Here is a 21,025-nt window from a genome sequence, read left to right on the forward strand (position 1 = left end):
CAATTTGACTGTTCAATTCGAACAGACGACCTGTTTTGACAACAAAAATTACAGGCAAAAAATTGGGTGAAGTTCGTTAAGCAATATCATACGTGTTATGTCATTCGAGCATGTGACTCATACGACTCAAAAATGGAACCATTTTGGCCATTGGTTTTCGGGTCGATGGATTGACCATCTAGTTTGAATGGATGGCTTGTTCTGATAACAAAAACTAAAAAATAAAAAATGGCCAAAAACCATTGAACGGGTCGACGGTTCGATCGCCCGGGTGAATGGGTCGTTGACCGATTCAACGGTTTTTGGCTAGGGACTAGGATTGAGGTAAAATGGAACCGGTTGCCTGGGTGGTTCCTAGGACGAAATGTCCAACCATTTGGGTCAATGACAGTTCGAAAGCCATGATTTTTTATGCTTTTAGCTTTTTATTATTCAAAGGTTTCTTCTATTGTGGGCTTTATTCAAGCGTGTGTGGTATGTTCCTTTTTTTTTTCATTTTTTGTTTTTTTTTTTTTTTTGCATTTGGTCTTCTTCTTCAAGGTCTTCCAAAATAGTCTAGGGTTTACTACCATTTTATTTCTTCCCTTTTGTTTTTCTTTGGTTTTTCTTGTGCAATGTTTTTTATTTTTTTTTTACAAGGCAATTTGCATTTTCTCTTTCTTTGATTGTATTATGTTTAGCTCTATTTCAAAGAAAAACTTTGGACTCGATTTTCTGATTTTTTTTCCTTGGTTTTTCTAGTTTGGTGGATTTAATGCCAATTTTTTTCTGTGTTTAAGGTCACTTTGGATTTATCTTTCAAGGTTTTGGAATCCCTTCCAATGTCCACCCTTCCCATGACTATGACTGCAAAGTTATTTCGTCTAATTATTGACATTTAGAAAAAATGACTCAGAAATGGAACTGTTTTGGCCATCAGTTTCCAGGTCAACGGTTCGACCAACCAGTTCGAACAGATGGCCCGTTCTGACAAAAAATTAAAAAATAATTAAAAATAAAGAAAAATAAAAAAATGGCCAAATACCGTTGAACGAGTCAACGATTTGACCACCTAGGTCAATGGGTCGTTGACTGATTCAACGATTTTTGGTGATGGACCAGGTTTGGGGTAAAACGGAACTAATTGCCTAGATGGTTCCCAGGCCGAACAATCCTACCATCCGAGTCAACTAGGACTTCTTGATGTGAAACAAAGGACAAATATGAAGTAGAACTCAAAACTATCACTATATGATTGTGTTCTTTTATATGAGATGCTTTGCTAAAGCAATATTTAAAAATCGAGCACATGATGATCTCTTTTAAGTCTTTATATGAGTTTCAAGACATGAGTACTTATAATTGCAAGTATCTTATTAAGAAACCATTGTCTTTTTTAATGTAGGAAATAGCAATGTTACAATTCCAATCCAGCCCCTATGAAGCAGAGGCCCTCCGCTAGGTCCTACTTATCTTCAGAATTATCACTAATTCCTATTTATTTCCTTCCTATTTTTACTCTCCCCTACCTTTTATCCATATCTCTCTAAAGAAAGTTTGAATTAAAAATTTTAAAAATATTTAAATATTCTAACAAAAATATATAATAACTTTAAAATATTTATTGAAAACACAAAAAATAAATACAATAGATTTAACAATATTCACTTTATTAATAATTTTATATCTTTACAAAATTTATCATGAAATTATGTACTAACATTATAAATTATGATTTTTCGGATTATTCAATTTAAATGTTATTAAAATAATAAAAACTAAAATTTAACAATAAAAATTAAAATATTATTTAAATATTTAGAAACTAAATATCTTAAATAAAAAAATACTAAAAATAGCTAAATAATTATATAAAAAAGTAATTAATGTTATGTAATAACTTTAAAATAAATAAACTTCAAATAATGAAAATTTTTAAATATTTTATATATTATTTCAATATTTAAATACTATTTTAAATAATGAAATATTTAACATAACTAGATTTTAAATATTAAAATAAAGGAGTTATGTAATAAATTCAAAACATTTCTTAAAAGTAGAAAGATAATTATAACATAATATTCAAATTAATAATAATTTAAAAATGTACAAAATTAACAAAATAATTATGTAATAATAGTATAAATTCTAATTTTATGGATTATTAAATACAATAGATAATTAATATTTTAAAATTTTAAATAATGATAATATTTAAATAACTAATTTCACTTATATAAATTAATAATTCTTGAAAAATAACTTTCAAAAAAATTATTATTTATTAATAATAATTTGAAAATCGTAATCTATATTTATCTATACTATAACTAATATTTATTGTATTTTTAGTAATTATTTATTGTTTTTTTGATAAAAATATTTTCAATAATTAAGTATAAGTTTATTTTTATTTTTTATTTAATAAAAAATTTTTAATAATTATTGGAAATTAAACTATTGTTAATTAACTTTTTAAATATAATTTATTGTACTTATTGTATTTTTATTATAATTTATTGATTAATATTCATTAGAGATTAAACTATTATTTGAAATTACACTATTTCTTTACTAATTTAATACAATTTTTAGTATTTATTATATTTTTGTAATTATATTAGATTAGACTATTAACTTAACTAAAATTAAGAGTGTTCATGAGTTGGTTTGACTCAGTTATAGGTTGTTTGGTCAACCAAATTGACTTGGTCAGGTTGGGGAGTTGGTCACCCGAAACGAACTAACCATTAGTGAAAATCGACCAAATCGGGTTGTATCGGTTTATGTAAATTTTCGGTTTGGTTGGTCATTTCAAAAGAATTAAACTAAAAAAAATTAAATTTATATTTTAAAAATTATAATGGCATATTAACAAACTAAATTTAAATTTTAAATTTATGATATAAAATATTTTACACTAAGAAATTTTCGAACTTTCCTACTTCCGATATTAAAAAAAATTATATTAAAAATATAAAATGTGTGTGTGTGTGTGGTCAAGTCAATCGATTTTGGAAAATTGGTGAAGTAATGCCGACCGGACTTAAATCAGTTTGATGAACAACCCTAACTGAAATTAATTATCATTATTTTTGTATTACAAAAAAATTATTAAGAGTAGTATATAAAATATAAATAAGTATTAACTATTTAAAAAGTTAAAAATATAAAACAATTATGTACTCTTATGTGTTTCTAATCTCGTGCATCACATGGTTCCCCACTAGTTTATATGCTATGATTTGCAGGTTCAATCATTATGTTAAGTGGATTTGCATTGAAAGATGTATTACATTATTCAAGAAATTGTTTTTTTTTAATTCCTTGTACTTTTTTATATGTCAATTAGATATTATATTTAATCTTTAGCAACAAAAGGATAAGAGGATTGGGGAGGAAGGGGATTGGTACGTTTAGAACTGCGTCGAAGGGATAGACCAATTCCTTATAAGGTGAGAAGAATAAACAAAAAGCCTCTAAGTTGTGTGAAATAGCAGACCTGTAGCAAGAGATGCATTGCAAATTATTGGTAAGGGCAGGGGCATTGTTGAGAATGCATTAATTAAGATGGTAAAATGTGGGTCCAAGCTAAAGCCAAAGCTGTTGGTTTGGTACCCGAAAGCTCCGAATCCACTTCTGGTTTTGTAGCCAGGAAGCGATGGGGTACCTGGTTTTTTTTTTCCTCTTTCCAGTGCCCACATCTCTCTCTTTCTCTCATCCAGCGTCATTATTGTTGAGAGAGCACGTGGTATCGGGCATTCATCTTCATTCGCCTATTCCCAAAACAGTGGTACCAGTGTGGTTCTATAAAGCACTATAGTCTTTAGTGAAGAATAGAGAAAGAACAGAGGTCTCTGGTGAAGAACCGTTTGTATTCTCGGCGAATGAACAACAAAAATAGTCTCTGATGAAGAATGATTATAACATCCGATGAAGAAAGTTTTGGATTCTTAGAGAGCAAAAAATGATTTAGTTTCTCAAAGAATGAACAGAATAATAGTCTCCGATGAAGAATGGTGATAAACGATTGTCTTCGATGAAGTATAGTTGCCGGAAAAACGGATGGTGGAATATACTGAGTAATATCATTGTATAACTAGTAGGGTTATTAAGGGCAAATATAGAATTTTTCAAATTGACCCGATGACACCTAAGGGTAAAAATGTAATTACACACATTTTTCGTCTTGGTAATTGACAAAGGGAAGTATCTGTCAATTTTTTTAAAATAAAGGGGAGGTTTTTATGATTGTCAGAAACCCCTAAAATTTCTAACAATCATAAAAACCTTCCATACAGTTTCACTATAACAAATATTTCCCTTAAAACTTTTGAAAAATTCAACAAAAACTTCCCCTCTATCACTAACCCAAACGAAAAACATTAACTCATGCATTAATTTCTTTTAAATACCAATTTTACCATTCTGTCACTACCGAGATTGAAAATGTCACTAACCACCCACACAACAAGTAAGGCTGGCAATCTTGACCCCAACCCATTTGACCCACCCAATCTATTGATGGGTCAATATTGATCGAGCAACCCATTAGGGTTAGTGGAAAAGGGTTAGGGTGGGTTGGGTGGGTGGAGGGTACCCATTAGGGTCAAGATGTGTTGGGTCACGCGGGTCAAGAAGGGTTGGGTCAAAGTCAATTCTACCTATACTCGCCAAATCTCAAAAATTAAAAGCTATGGTGATTCAAACTCAAACCCCCTAACGTGCAAACATTTGATTCCACTTCCAAACCACTATGCCAAATTTCATTTTGTTAATTAAAGCGAAATAAAATAGATTTTAATACCTTTCGCGTTCACATGCAATTTTATACAAAAACACTTTTACAAAAGCAATTTTACAAAGTAATTTTATGAAAAGAACTTTTATAAAAGAATTTTTACATAAGTACTTATGAAAGTACTTTTACAAAAATACTTTTATAAAAGTACTTTTACAAAAGCACTTTATATTTACGAAAACACTTTTATGAAAGTATAAAAACACTTATAAAACTATTTTTATGAAAGCACTTTTACAAAAGTACTTTTACACGAAAGCACTTTTATGAAAAACTTTTATGAAAGCATAAAAATACTTTTACGAAAGTACTTTTATGAAACCATAAAAACACTTTTATAAAAATACTTTTGTGCAAGCATTTTTATGAAAAGCCCGAAATTTGAATCGGACTCGGACTCAACATGTAGGCCCGATGGTCGGGCCAGGCTCGGGGTCGGACCTGCACAAAACCCTGGCCCGGTCCGACACATGGACAGGTGTACTTGGCATCTTATACTAAAGATAACTCCACTGAATTGCATTCACTACATCAATCTACTGATCATGCTGATCTTAGTCTGACTGTCTCGGCATTTTCTGATGGATTGATACTTGATAGTTGATACCTTTTCGTATGGCTCTCTTTCTCTCTCTCTCTTTATATAACACTTGGCAACTCTGGGATCCGAGAGGCAATTTCAGTCCAGCCGTGTGGCTTCAGACCTGAGGCAATCCCAAATCCCAACAGGCCAAGCTCAAAGTGCTTAACGCCGACCGATCGGATCACACTCACCCAGGGCCACGTTTTTGTTTCAGTTTCAAGGCCTTTTGTACACGCGTTGTCTTCACATGTATCCTTCTTGCATGGCGCATGGCGCCTGACCCTGACGCTACTGTTCGGCGCCTACACCCATTTTAAGATGCGGTACACGGTTTCCGTTGTCACTTTTCATCTCTCTCTCTCTGCTTGACTATGACTCTATGAGTAGAGTCTCGGCCTTAGTAAATCCATAGTCCGTGCAACCCCTACTCCATATCTGGCTTACCCATTCTTCAATGGCGAATTCATCGGCAAATAGTCGCTTTGTTTTAAATGTCAGCTCGGTGGCGGTCTTGCTCTTGCTAATGCTATTCGAAGGCATCGGAGGCGGTGGAGCAGCTCGATTGGAAAGGTGGGATTCCGGGATCAAAATGCCGACGCAGAGGGAAGAGGGGGAAGAGGACGGAGAGGGAGTCGGCACGACTTGGGCCGTTCTCGTCGCCGGTTCTTCGGGTTTCGGGAATTATCGGCACCAGGTAAGGGGATTAGGAAATAGGAAATAGGAAAGCGTCCGAGTGAAGCTAAGCTACTACTCTGTAGAATCGTAGCCTGAGTAGTGAGAGTTCATGTGAGTGTTGGCGTTTGGCTTACGTGTGTGGCGTATGGATGCAGGCGGACGTCTGCCATGCATATCAACTGCTGAGGAAAGGAGGGTTGAAGGAGGAGAACATAGTGGTGTTCATGTACGATGACATTGCCTACAGTGAGTTCAATCCCAGGCCAGGTGTCATCATCAACCATCCCCAAGGTCCTGATGTCTATGCTGGCGTTCCTAAGGTATGTATTGGTAGTACACTTTACTCCAATCACGCAAAGGTTCCTTGAACCGTTGGATTGGAATTATTACCATCTTACAAAGAGAATGTGTTTTTTTAAGCTGATGGATGATGTTTTCTTTCTTATTAAAATAAAATAACAAATATAATTGCAAACATATTGAGCTTGTTTCAATTAGGTAGCATGCGTTTATTATTCTACTATATTGGATCAAAACCCAGCCCAATTACAATTGATCACCAAGCCACTGAGTCAGTGGCCCATTAAACTGTTCGTGAATTCAATATATATATTTGAAAAATGACTTCAGTGTATTGAGTAATCCGTTTGTATTTCTTAATGTATATTTGATTCTTATCTAGACCTAGGTATCACCATTTGCCAAGTTAATATATTGATTAGAAAGGGCCAAAGGGGCATGGACACATGATTTTGCTTAGGGCTGTTCGGATCACATTCGGAAACATCCAAATCTGATCCGACTAATAAAAACTGAAATTCGAATCCAATCCGAAACCGGTCGGATTGGGATTTAATCCAACTTTGCATCATATTTTATTTAAAAATACAAGGGAATTTTTAAACACAAAAAACTAGTTACTTGTTAATTTACTTATCATAAATTAATATAAATATGAAATCTATGAATTTAATATACGTGAGTTAAATCGTATATATTGACCCCATCCATACTATTATGAAATAATCGGAGATGGCGTTAAATTTGCATATGATCCGATTATGTATACCATTACCCAAATCTGACATAATCGGATCGTATGAGAGGATTGGGTTTAGGACTTTTTTGAATCCGATGACAGAACTACTTGCTACTCGAGCTGTATGGAGAAGTGGAGGACCGTAAAGAGCAGGAATCCTTCACATCACATGTTGCCAAATGTTGGTCTCTCCAAACCACTCACTGAATAAAATGGCTCTCATTTCTTAAGCTTTTATTATGAGAAGAATGAGGACTGTGGAACACAGCCTAAAAAGAGTGAGTAGCATTGATGCATCCAGGTAGGGTTTAGTAATAATATCTTCTGCTTGTGGGGACAATAGCATCCTTACCATCATGAGAACAAAAGTTCAAAGAAGCCATTTCATTTTCAGAATCATAAGGTGGCTCACTCTCAGCCAATTTATTGAATTATTGGTTTTAGCCACTTTTAATATAAATTTATTTCTTAGCCAATTCATTTAGTGGTTGATTAGACCCTCTATATATAGCGATCTGTTTCCCCACTCTGATTAAGATAAATTACTTGATATTTCATTCTTATTTTGTTGTATTTTTGCAATGGCAGGACTATACTGGGAAGCATGTCACTGCTAATAACCTATATGCAGTACTTCTTGGCGATAAGAATGCTGTACAAGGTGGAAGTGGTAAGGTTATTGATAGCAAACCAAATGACAGAATCTTCCTGTATTACTCCGACCACGGAGGCCCAGGTGTGCTTGGTTAGTATGAGAAACCTTTCCTTTTTCCATCTACAACAACTCTTATAGAACATTGTGCATATTGATTTCAATCCAAGTTTATGGGTATAATAGAATGGAAATTTGTGTTTTTCTTTACAAAATTTTGTTTAAAGTTTTTATTATGCACCACAGTTTTACCTAACATTTGATGAAGTAAGGCCTTAAGCCTTGAAAATGATTGTGGACAAGTCGACTACAGGCGATTATGGCCACAGTATCTAGGGATTACAGTTTTTTTTAATGTTATTACATATATAACATATTTGATATAATTAAAACTGTTAATTAGATTGCTTTGGAATTGTAACTGATGTTCTGAACAGAAAATTGCACATGTATCACAATAAATTACCAGAAGTTTTATACACCATTCACTGTAAAAGCATCCTGTACTAATGTAAATATAGACTAGTGGTTGGCCTTATAAATCTAATAATACCCTTCCCATTTTATTTCAGGAATGCCTAATATGCCTTTCCTCTATGCTGTTGATTTCATTGAGGTATTGAAGAAGAAACATGCAGCAGGAACTTACAAAGAGATGGTGAGAGAAACATCCCCCCCACCCCCACCCCAACTGCAGGGCATGAATTTTGTGCGTTACAATGATACTTATGTTGTGTACATGCAGGTTATGTATGTAGAAGCTTGTGAGAGTGGGAGTATTTTTGAAGGTATGATGCCTGAAGATCTCAATATTTATGTAACAACAGCATCAAATGCTGAGGAGAGCAGCTTTGGCACTTATTGTCCTGGAATGGAACCTTCTCCATCCCCAGAATTCCTAACTTGTTTAGGGGACTTGTACAGCGTAGCATGGATGGAAGACAGGTACACTTTGCCATCACTTTCTAACGTGAGAAGTTGGTGGCAGTTTGTAAACATGGCTATCGGATTGAACTGATTTGACTCTTTTTATGCTGTCCCACTACTTAGCTAGTGATTCTATGATTCTTGAGTTTCTTAAATAGTATCCATTAACTTTCTCTTATTATTAATTGTACAAAAACTATAGAGATATTTACCATGAATTTAAACAATTGAGTGTTACTGTATTGTGTACAGTGATCTATTTTGCTTGTCACAGGAGATCTTTAGTTGAAAATTAGCCCTATGGCATAACTCTTGGTCCAATCCCCGGGTTGTTATGATTCAATGTAGAGAACTTTTTATTCTCAGTATATTTCAGCAACCTCCCTTATAAATCCTCTATTGAATTTCTCAAATATCCTTGATTCCCCTGACATCTTGGGATTAGCATCAGTTACCTGTCTCTCTTGACAAATTGTATTCAAGGTGACAAAACATCAAATGTCCTTCATGAAAAAACATCTTAAATCAATATTTGTTTCTATTTTGGCCACTGCTGATTTAAAGAATTTTTTGAGCATTATTTAAAATGCACTCATCAAATGACCTTTGATATCTTTGTCATCTTAAGTAACAAGCTCTTAATAAGGGAGGCAATTGGTGTTGATATTAAAATGTTAAGGGGTGAAGGTCATATCTGAGGAGAAACTCCAGGACAGGCTTCTAAAAGTTTCACAAATCTCAGGTTAAGTTTCCAAAATTTACTTCTACTCTTTGTTTCTTCTTTTGTGCCCCTTCTCCCCCTCCTTGGTGGGCTTTTCATTGTCTTCTCTAAGTGCTTTATATGGTACATTAATTTGTTACTATCATCCAATTTGGTTTTCATTTTTCCCATGCCATTATCTTGAAAGAACGTTTGGGTGGTGTATTGAGATTATGTCAACTATTAAGGTTCTTGAACATTGCACTCTGGTCGCCCTATTTATTGTTCTCTGAATTCATGTTGAGTAGGAGTTCAGTTTGAGGCCATTTGGTGGAACAGTTCTGCTAAACTTTGCAGAACTTGCCCCTGGAAATGGTGACTTAGATGGTTCAGTTAAGTGTGCATGCAAAAGCCATGGAAATACTTTGCTAGGCTTTCAGTATTTTCCAGGTGCTGTTGTTCTTGTATTTGTATCAAGTTGACTGTTTCCTGGAGCTACAGAAGAATTGCAGCTTCGGTTAACAATCTTAGTAATGTATTGTTGACTAGGGTGACTCAGCATGGACCCTACTCAGGGAAGGATACTAACATTGTTTCAATTTCAACAACTTTATCTGAATTCATGAAGTGCAGAGTGAGAAGTAGTGAGAGGCAGTCATCTGATATGTAGCACTCATATTTGGTTTTGTTTTATTTTTCTTTTTCTTGCTTTCTGCAGTGAACTAGCAGCAGCTTCTTAGTGAACAAGTTATGGGATAGCTAGCCTGAATATTCAAGAATCATAGATCGTACATTAATGTTCAGATTTTTCAAAATTGAATCATTCTTTTGGCAATCATTTTATTCAGAAATTTGATGTTAGCCTCTAGGATTTCTGATTGACTGCTCTTAGTTTCACTGCCAGTAGAAAGTACCCCTTTGGGTATTGGTCTGCTTCTCATGATAATCTATGTACACATGTTGCAACTATTTGAAATGGAAAACTATTTAAAGGTTCATAAATATTGATAGTCGGCTTTTTCAGAATCTTTTCCTACTGTTTTCTCTCATCCATGAATTTTCTCCTTCTCTGCAGTACAAGAAGTCAGAGGATGGATCAAAGAAGAAAGAAGCTTTCAAGCGAATAGCAGAGACAGTAATGCATAGGACCCATATTGATGGTAGTGTTGAACTGATTGGCAATAATCTATTTGGAACAGAAAGATCTGCTTCCATCCTCAGTGCAGTGAGGCCATCTGGGTTGCCCTTGGTTGATGACTGGGGTTGCCTAAAAGCAATGGTAATGTTTGAAATTGAATCAATGCGGGTTGCCCAACTTAGTAATGTATTTTTGGTTGATTTCAAGCATTGCCCACCCAGTAACATTTGAATTTGGCGAACAGGTCCGATTGTTTGAATATCACTGCGGGTCATTGACTCAATATGGGATGAGGCACATGCGTGCATTTGCAAACATTTGCAACAGTGGAATCTCAGAGGATGCAATGGAGGCAGCATGTAGGGCTGCCTGTAGCGGACCCCTGTCAGCAGTGTGGAGTCCTTTCACCCGAGGTTATAGTGCTTGAATGTGTCATAAGTTCCAAAGATTTCTTAGTAGAAGTAACAGTGCAAAAGTAAAAACTTTGTTTTTTTTGGCTTGTACAAGACTATAAACTGCCTGTTTAATTATGTGGTTATTAATGCCAGTGGTTTAGTTTATGTTCAAGCCTTCAAGGTTCTTATTAGGGTGTTTGAAACTGGCCTTTTTCGCAAGAGCCAAAAATCCAATATAAAAGGTTTGTGTATTATAATTATCATTCATTGCTTGTCAAATGAAATTTACATTTTCCATCATGGAAATATGTAGCCTTTTGAATTTCAAAGTTGTTTTCAGGAGGCTGTACTGTTCAAGCATGAAGCATCGATTGTCCTGAAGGTTAAAGCTACTTGGGACCATTTGAAAACTATTGAAATTGTTGAACTGAAAGTTATTAAAATAAGCTTTGTAGTTAAGTCACTTCAGTTGTTATCAAAACAACCCTGTATGATAGGGTTTAACAATAATTCTTATGTTTGCTGGTTACTACTGAATGGGGTGGATCTGATGTTTTGGAGAATGTGACTTATGCAAGGGCCTATAGCACTTACAATTAGTTAAATTCTTTTTTTTTTAAGTTTCTTCATGGTTGAAACCAAGCATCTTTGGTAATTCTCACACATGCACACACTCATAGAAAGAGAGATGAAAATAAGAAGCTCAGTCATTGTTGCCTGTGTTGACGGAATCTGTTGTTTGCAGCCCACTGGCTATAAACTTATAAACTTCATCGTTGTTAGCCCAGAGTTTGAGTTAAGTTTATTAACTTGCACAAAATCTCCATTGGGGTGGTGGCGCAGTTGGCTAGCGCGTAGGTCTCATAGCTTCCGAGTTATCCTGAGGTCGAGAGTTCGAGCCTCTCTCACCCCAACGTTATTTTATGCTGGTTGGTCCTCTGATTGTAGATTTATAGTCTTATTACTCTTATACTTGGCGCAGTTGGCTAGCGCGTAGGTCTCATAGCTTCCGAGTTATCCTGAGGTCGAGAGTTCGAGCCTCTCTCACCCCATCGTTATTTTTTGCTGGTTGGTCCTCTGATTGTAGACTTATAGTCTTATTACTCTTATACTTGGGTGCAACTTGGGTGGGTCTAGTCTTTATGTAGCTCGAATCCAGTTTGAGCCCGCTCAATTATATACATTTACCTATACTACTAACAAAAGAGCAAATAACCTCATTTTTTGGACTTTTCATTAGACATTTTTATCTTTTATCTAAGTAACATACAACGGGCATAAAAAGGGTATATATGTTCTTTATTCTCACTCCAAAAATTGTCTACATATAACAGTTAAAAAATTGTCCACTTATAAGTTCAAAAGTTATCCACTTATAAGTTCAAAAACTGTCCATAAATTATAAATAGTTTTATCTTGGAAATAATGTCACGTGTAAATGCACGTACATGTTTACTAGTACATACATATGTGTATATTTACATATATATTACATACTATATATAATATTTGAATACATATTTTGCATACATATTTACATATATATACAAATATATGCATATATATATTTGTATAAATATATATATATATATATATATATATATATATATATATATATATATATATATATATATATGTATATAATTTTAGATTGGGTTCATTGACCAATCCGAGTCCGGCCCGGGCCCGAGCCCAACTCAAGTGCATCAAATTATAATATGGGTTGGGCTTGGGTTGGGATAATTAGGCTTGACCTCAAGCTCGGTCCGTAGGGCTAGGCTTGGGTTGACCATAAACCCGGCCCAACCTGCCCACTTGTGCCCCTAGTGGAAGCTTGGGATTAGGGGTGATCATGGGCCAAACATTTGTATTATGTATTGTGTCTAGCTTTAAAAGTACTAGGCCATATTGAGCCCAAGTCTAAACATAAAACCTAACTAGTAATTCATACCATTTTTTGCCTAAAATTTGTTGACTTAGGTAATTTTTTTATTTCAGTTTTTTACTATTTTAGTTTTTTAAATTGTCATAAACCAATCCATTCAGACCATATGGTTAAACCACTAACCCAAAAATCAGTGGCCAAAGTGGTTCTAGTTCCAATTAGTTTTAAAATAGTGGATGGGGAATGGGCTACCCTCTACCCTCATTTTTTTAAGCACTACCCTAGTTGTATAAATATTAAATAATGAGGTGTAGAGTATGATTTTGTGCCTAATCCCATGGGTTCCGAAGTTATTATGACTCACATCTCTATTAGAAAATATGTGCATTGCTTATGATAGGCCACTGATGTTGTATTATGATAATCAGATTGCCATTAGCATTACTCATAACCCGATTCAACATAATAGAAATAAGCATATTGAGGTAGATAAACACTTCATACAAGAAAGAGTGACCTCGGGGGAAGTATGTAGTCCTTTCACTTCTTTAGAAGAACAACTAGATGATATCTTGACCAAGAGAGTCCCAAGGCAAGGCTCTAACACCATGCAACTATGTAAGCAAACTGGACATAATTAACATCTATGTTCAGCTTGAAGGGGAGTTTAGAGAGATTGGGCCAGATGAGCCTTAGTTTTGTTTATTTATTTAATAGTTATGTTTTAGCTATAGTAGGCCTTCTTTGTGGGCCTCAAAACTTATTATTTCCTTATGTGCTTCGGGTCAGCCACATAACTAGGACCCATGTAATTTTGTTTCTTTTTTATTATAGAGAGAGAGATGATTTAACTCTGCTCTTATCCCATTTCTTCTTCTTTCTCTTCCTCCTAAGCATATTCTTCTTCATTCTTTTTCTTTATTTCCCTTCTCTAAATCCATGACTAATTTGGTATTAACAAATAAAGACTACTAGTACTATCACTAATTACTAACAACAATAACAACAATAACAAGGAAGGAATTTTTGAAATTATGTGCAATATGATGCTCACATTGGATATAATAGTGGAATTAATAGAAAGACTTAATTATTATAAATATTCTTATACAAAAGGTAGGTTACCAAATTGCACAAGTAAAGAAAGAAAAATTAGTTAAAATGAAGGAACTCCACAGAGTACTTTCATTCTCCTTTGCTTCTTGGTAAAGTGGTCAGGCACAAGAAGCACCAACACCAGCATATATTTCCACAAACTGCGATGCAAAAATTGAAAAGAAATTAACACCTGCCTCACTAGCCACAACTTTTGTTAGTAAATGTCTTCCCCACTCTAGGGGAACCATAAAGAAGTATGCCACCTAAGAAAGAAACATATCATATCATCAAAATACTAGTGGTTCAACTCAAGCTAAATCACCTACAAAGAATCACTATGATATAATGTAAAAAGCTTAATGCCAATGACAAAAATGGACAAAGAAAATTCCAGACTTAATATGATATTTGACATAAAAAGAATGACTTAGAAGAATAGCATTATAACATAAATTAGAATCCAAGTCAAAATAAAAACTAGATAGAAACCCTAAGGGTCCTTGGTATTAACCAAAAACATCAAAAATATTATAGAAAGATGGATTTTCCAAATATTTGTGGGGGCATGAACTTGTAAGTTGTAACAATGACCCAAAATTGAGATGAATAAGAAGAATGTTATTATTAAGTAACCAAAAATTAGAATCTAAATGAAAAACCTCAAGGATCCATTTCAATAAATGACCATAAACATAAAAATATTATACAAAGATGGGTGGCTTCCTAATCTTGCATTTTTTGAAGTTGGGTGTATTCCAAGAAATTTAACTCCATTGAAGGTAGCTCAGCTAGATTTGGGGTGGAAAGAGAGGGGGGATTCCCAAGTAAGGCAATCTAGGCTCCTCCTATTGCAATTAAAGTCCCTTTCACTATGTAAGTTTCTATCTAAAGACACATTGATTTTAAGAGGAATGAATATCCACTCAACATAATGTGTTTTCACAATGAGGGCTACAAACAACAGATTACTGGGTTATTCATTGCTCATTCATGTTGGTTAAGTTGGCAAATTTTTGTGGGGTGGGAAACTTCTAAGTGGTGCAGCCCAAGGATAGTGGTGGAGTTAAGTGCTGGGTGGAATTTAAAGGGCTTGAATAAAACAGGTAGAACGATGTAGAGCATACAAACACTGGTGATCATATGGATAGTTTGGAGGGAGAGGAAATTTATGATATTTAAGAACAAAGTATCATCATTAGATCAAGTCAGAAGGCATTATTTTGATCAGGACAAACAATAGGTAATCCATTGAATACAATTGACCAAGCTCATCCTTTAATCAACTTAGGGGATTTGGTAAATTAGAAGGCTTTTTTGAAGGTGACATAAGTTAAAAGCTCCCTGTATGTGTCAGTAGGTTATCAAAATCCATCCCAACACATAGTGGACTTGTTTCATTTATATTTAAGAGGTTTTGCAAGAAATTAAGAGGGTTGTAATAGGTATAAAATATTTGAAACATCTTCCCATCTTCCTGGTTGCTACTTAGCAGTGGAAATCCTTTCAACAACTGCTTAAAATAATTTAAATCCTAAAATATTTTCGTACTTGATATTGTATCATGCTATTATGTGATGTCATTTTAGTGTTATTATGAATTGGACCTATTAGATGAAACAAAAGCATACCATTTTTCTTTTTCTTTTTTTTTTTTTTTTGTAGATAAGACTAAGGATGGTTTGTATATTTAAAGGCCCAAGCTCCATATGCAAAGAGCTAAATGGTCGAGACTCGTGTACAAAATATATAACAATTCACCAAGATGAGTTGTAAAACTAATGTTGTGCTTAGACCTATTCATCAGCCAGGTATGGGCCAGGCTTTGCCTCTTCGTAAATAAAAAAGGACCAAGCTTGACCAACCATTGGGCCTAAATCTTAAGGCCGAGCCCAAGCTCAAAGCCCAATCTGGATAGATATTTTATGTTATATTAATTATACATTATTATTAATATTCTATTATTATACTATTATATATTATGTATTATTAATATACATTATATTTTTAATTATATATAATATAATCAAGTCAGGCTGGCTTATTTGGGAAAGCCCGAGCCTAGCCTGAAAAAATAGTCGGACCTAATGTTTAGAGCTTGAGCCTAAGCCTGCGAGCTTAAAACTTTGTTTAAACCCGATTTAGAATAGGCTAATTCGGGCCTGCCTATTGGGTTACTTGGGTCATGAATAGGTGTAGTTGTGCCAATACCACTAAAATTATAAAGTAGTAAGTTTCAAGGATTAATAATCTACTTGCTAAACCCCTTAATGGACCATGCATTTGTGTGCCATGTTACCCTATATGTAACTGAACTAATTTTACCATTGAGCTTGAATGCATAAAGTATCGATATCAATAGAAAAAAAATACCAATAAAAAACACTTCAAAGGAAACAATTATATGACCTAGTATTTTTACTCATTCCCTATGATACATTTCTCCATGTGTAAAACACTTAACAATCTCCTTGAGCTCAAGACATATTTTACTAAGTTTTACAACACCTAAAAACTTCACATGAAAACCTATGTCCAAACATAGATGGAGTCTTTTACTATTTGCTCTATGAAACTACACCAGATAAATATTCTACTCACTTCCCCCTTCTTTACCCCATCACCTTCACCCTCAATTCCTTTCAGTTCCCTTTCTAGCTCCCTTATTTTCTTCCTCTCCTTTGCCTCCTATAGTTTAAAACAACAATCTTGTAAAAGATGAAGAAGAAAACAAACCCAAGGACAATTGCTAATTTTTTACTCCAAACCATGTTGGCCCATACAAGTGCCATATATTGCTAGTTCCTCCTTGCTTTACATAGAGTTGCTTCATGCTTTATCTTTCTCAATTCCCTATTCTTTTTATTTTCTTTCATCTTCTTCTTAGTCTTGATGGCTTTCCCCATCATTTTACATTCTCCTTTCACCTTGTTTAGTTCATATTTCTTTCTCATTTGTAGTTTTTTTTTAGCTCTCTTAAGCTCCAATGCCCGCTTTGATTGTGTCTTTACTTTGACAACTAGGTGGAGGAAGGTTCTTGATATGGAAAAGAAAAGGTTTCTATTGGAATAATCAAGGGAAAGACCAACAATTAAAATGCAAGAAGACAAAAGAGCTATGGTGGTTTTGAATAGAGAGGCTACAAAGTGGCTCAAAGACTTCATTGATGGAATGATATATGCAATCATAGAACCAGGTTGGAAAGGAGAGTTAATGCTCACATGGGAAGAAAATTGTTGTGGAAATAAAAACCAATAACAGAGGTAGGTTCATTCAATTGAACAAGGTGTTTAGGAATGGCAAGCAACAAATGCTTTGTATTCTAGAATGGAAGGCAAAGCATTGTTGGTTAATGTTTGTTGGAGCTTTGAATAACTTTGCATAGAGAAGATGGTTCATGGAACGAATGACCAAATCCCTGTAAGTCATTGTGGAAATTATTAAGGTTGGACAAGAAACCGAGTTATAAATGAGGATGATAAATGTTAGGGAAGCCACGTAAGCTATGATAACAAAAGAAGATAATCCCTATCACTTTGTTCAATAGCTAAGGATAATTGTTATCTTTCTATTGTAAACTGCTTATTCTTTATCTCTTTGTAATCTTTATCAGATCGACACCACAACTGTATATATATGAACTCCTGTCTCTAATACAAAACACACTTCTTCCATTCTTGTGTTACTCTATCTTGGTATCGGAGCCAACATTGTGACAAACGTCCATGGCTTCTGGAAATCTTCAGAATACCTCCATGCCCTCAGTACAAACTTAGTCTGATTCAAGCAATGGTCGAACCATCAACACCATCCTAGCAGGATTCATGAATATTATCTCAATAAAGCTTGATAGCACAAAATTTCTACTTTGGATCATGCAAACTACACCAACATTAAAGGGCCATCAACTCTATGGGTATGTGGATGGATCATTTTCATGCCCATTAGAATATTTGAGTTCAACCTCTAAAAGAATGATCACTCCTGACTTCATCACCTGGCATGAACAAGATCAATTAATTATGAGTTGGCTATTATCCTCAATAACTGAACCTATATTGGCTTAGATTGTGGGATGCATTACCTCCAAACAAGTATAGGGTAGACTACATTCTCTTTTTTCTTCAACTAGCAAATCTCGAGTTCATGATCTCAAACTTGAACTTACCAACCTTAAGAAAGGAATTCTGCCAATATCTGATTACATTCAAAAAATTAAAGGTCTCTCTAATTCTTTAGTTGCTCTAGCATGCCATCATGTGCAACATTCTCTTGATACTTCATCTACAAATATTGCTCACAAGAAGAAAGACCCATAGTACCCCCATCACAAATGACTAAGCCTCGATCAAATCATGGTGGTGATTCTGATGGAAAGCCTTCTGACTCCAACAATTGGAAGCCATACAATGGCAATTCTGATATCCAAACCCCTGGAGTTATTTGTCAGTTATGTGGTTATAAAGGGCACATTGTAGCAACTTGTCGTCAGTATCTTGAGCTAGTTGGTACCATAATTAAGAAACCTCTCTCTTCATGAAGATTATCATGGCACTGACCAAATTACAGTGGGCAATGGTACAGGTCTACCCATTTCTCATGTTGGGTTTTCTACATGTTATACTTCTTCTGGTTCTGTTACTTTACATAATATATTGCAAGTGCCTCATATCTCTAAGAATCTATTCTTGGTTAGCCAATTTTGTTGTGATAATAATGCTACTCTCATTTTTAACTCTATTGGTTTCTCTGTAAAGGACAATATGATTGAGAAAACTCTCTTCCATGAGTAGAATAATGGTGGTCTCTACCAGATCTGTGCAATGGATAATAAGAATGAACTCTCAGCTCTTGTTGGAGAAAGAACCGACTCTTCTATTTGGCATTACAGACTTGGATATCCCAATTCGAAGATTACCCAACATGTTATTAGTTCCTTTAGTTTACCTGTTTCTACTGATTGTTCTTTAGGCAAGAGTCATTCCTTATTGATTTCATACTAGTAATTTTGTTGCTTCTCGTCCACTAGAAATTTTATATTCTGATGTTTGGGGACTAGCTCCCATTTTATCTAGACATGGAAATCAATGTTATTTGCTATCTATGGATGGCTTTAGTAATTTTTTTATAAATCTTTCCCATGGCTCATAAATCTCAAGTACCTACTATTTTTGAATCCTTTTAGAAGAATGTTGATAATTTGCTTGAATGTAAAATCAATTTTCTACAAATTGATGGTGGAACTGAGTACAATCATCTCCAACCTCTCTTGCACCAGTCTGGCATTACATTACGTCATTCTTGTCCACATACACATGCTCAAAATGGCTCAGTTGAGCGTTGCCATCGGCATATTGTTGAGACTAGCTTAACTCTTATGGCTACCGCTTCTCTTTATAAGACTTTTTGGTATGATGCCTTTGAAATAGAAGTATATTTACTTAATCACCTTCCTACACCTATTCTCAACATGATCTCTCCTTGGAGGCGCTTATTCGGTTCAGATCCTGATTATTTATTTTTGAAAACATATGTGTGTGCTTACTATCCCAATTTGAGACCATATATTGATTCTAAGTTGGATTTTTGCTCCAAATGATGTATTTTTATTGGGTACAATCCCCATCACAAGAGGTATTGGTGCTTGGACTTAGAAATTGGACATGTTTATATTGCACGCAATGTTTTATTTGATGAACGTGTTTTTCCCATGACTGTACGCTCTAATACCCCTGCACAACCCAGCTTGCCATGTGATGGGCCCACCGGCCCACCAACTGTTGCTTTCCCCTACCCACTTAAGAATGAGAGCAGGTATGCACACACTCCTACCTTTGAAAATCCTCCTACTTCACCCACCGTCACAAGTGCTTTTGACTCTTCAGTTGCAGCCATATCGACTGAACCCACTTTGAAACCAGTAATAGAGTCCAACCCTACTCCAATTAACTCTCATGGCATGATGACTAGGTCCAAATGTGGGATATTCAAACCTAATCCCCGCTATGATCTTGATGCATCCTTATATTCAGAGGTTGAGCGTATTTCGTACAAACAAGCCAAACAAGATCCAAGATGGATTTTTGCAATGCAAGATGAGTTCAAAGCCTTGTTGCTTAATAAAACTTGGGATCTTGTTCCCCCTCCACCCAACAAAAATATTGTTGGCAATCGATGAGTCTATAAGATCAAGAGACATGATGATGGTTCTATTGAGCACTTCAAGGCGTGATTGGTCTCTAAGGGGTATACTCAACAAGCGGGGCTTGATTTTCATGAGACCTTTAGCCTGGTGGTCAAACCCACTATAATTTGATTAGTTCTCTCTCTTGTTGCCTCCTTTGGATGGGACTTACGCCAACTTGACGTCAGTAATGCATTCTTACATGGACAACTTATTGAGGAGGTGTATATGAGTCAGCCTATTATTGGCTATGAAGATCCTCATCATCCCCATTATGTGTGCAAGTTAAAACGGTCTCTTTACAGCCTTAAATAGTCTCCTAGAGCTTGGTTTACTTGGCTTAAGGATTTTATTCTTTCTCTTGGCTTCATTGAATCTCATGCAAATTGTTCTCTCTTCATGCGGCGTTGCAATGTTGAAGTTATCTTCGTTCTCATTTATGTGGATGATATTCCCATTACGGGCTCTTTCTCCACTTTTATTCAATCTCTAGTCCAACAACTCTCTTCAAACTTTGCTATTCTAGATCTTGGGCCAACCCATTATTTCATGGGTCTTGAAATGCAGCACGATGCCAATGGCTTCATTTGTCCCAAAAGAAATATATTGTTTATCTTCTCACTTTGCACCAAAATGCATGAGGCCAAACTCATTAGTACTCCCATAGTTGCTTCTACACGGCTAGATTCTACTTTTGGATCTCCTCTTGATGATCCGTCGATGTATTGGAGTGTGGTAGTATCTCACTCTTACCCATCTTGATATTTGCTTCTCGGTTAATAAAGTATGTCAGTTTATTCAATCTCTTACTGATGTTCATTGGTCAGTTGTCAAATGGATTTTGCGATACCTCAAATCCACCTTAGATCATGGACTTCTTCTTCATCCCTCTTAATCCCTCACACTTGAGGCTTTCTCGGACGCCGATTGGGCCAATTACCCTATGGACAGGCATTCCAAGGAGGATTT

General features: G+C 35.1%; 1 protein-coding gene and 1 non-coding gene across 2 annotated transcripts; both read left to right on the plus strand.

The window, feature by feature from the left end:
- Nucleotides 1-5,304: 5,304 nt before the first annotated feature.
- On the plus strand, nt 5,305-11,155 carry LOC148848151 (vacuolar-processing enzyme-like). Its single transcript, XM_088951307.1, has 7 exons — nt 5,305-6,060; nt 6,197-6,361; nt 7,669-7,825; nt 8,305-8,390; nt 8,478-8,749; nt 10,353-10,638; nt 10,742-11,155. Exons 1-7 carry the CDS (start codon nt 5,821-5,823, stop codon nt 10,922-10,924), a joined length of 1,389 nt encoding a protein of 462 aa, XP_088807433.1. The 5' UTR covers nt 5,305-5,820; the 3' UTR covers nt 10,925-11,155.
- A 565-nt stretch (nt 11,156-11,720) lies between these two features.
- Nucleotides 11,721-11,805, plus strand: TRNAM-CAU (transfer RNA methionine (anticodon CAU)). Its single transcript is given in 2 exon segments — nt 11,721-11,758; nt 11,770-11,805. It is a non-coding gene; the product is annotated as a tRNA-Met (tRNA).
- Nucleotides 11,806-21,025: the final 9,220 nt, after the last annotated feature.

The sequence above is a fragment of the Nelumbo lutea genome, chromosome 6, assembly GCF_056320005.1.
Source record: "Nelumbo lutea isolate HS-2025 chromosome 6, American lotus-T2T, whole genome shotgun sequence".
NCBI classification, from domain to species: domain Eukaryota; kingdom Viridiplantae; phylum Streptophyta; class Magnoliopsida; order Proteales; family Nelumbonaceae; genus Nelumbo; species Nelumbo lutea.

Coding starts and splice junctions, on each gene's coding strand:
- LOC148848151 (XM_088951307.1), top strand. CDS start 5,821: ATGGCGAATTCATCGGCAAATAGTCGCTTTGTTTTAAATGTCAGCTCG. Junction 6,362..7,668: donor TCTATGCTGGCGTTCCTAAG/GTATGTATTGGT, acceptor TTGCAATGGCAG/GACTATACTGGGAAGCATGT. Junction 8,750..10,352: donor ATGGCTATCGGATTGAACTG/ATTTGACTCTTT, acceptor AACTATTTAAAG/GTTCATAAATATTGATAGTC.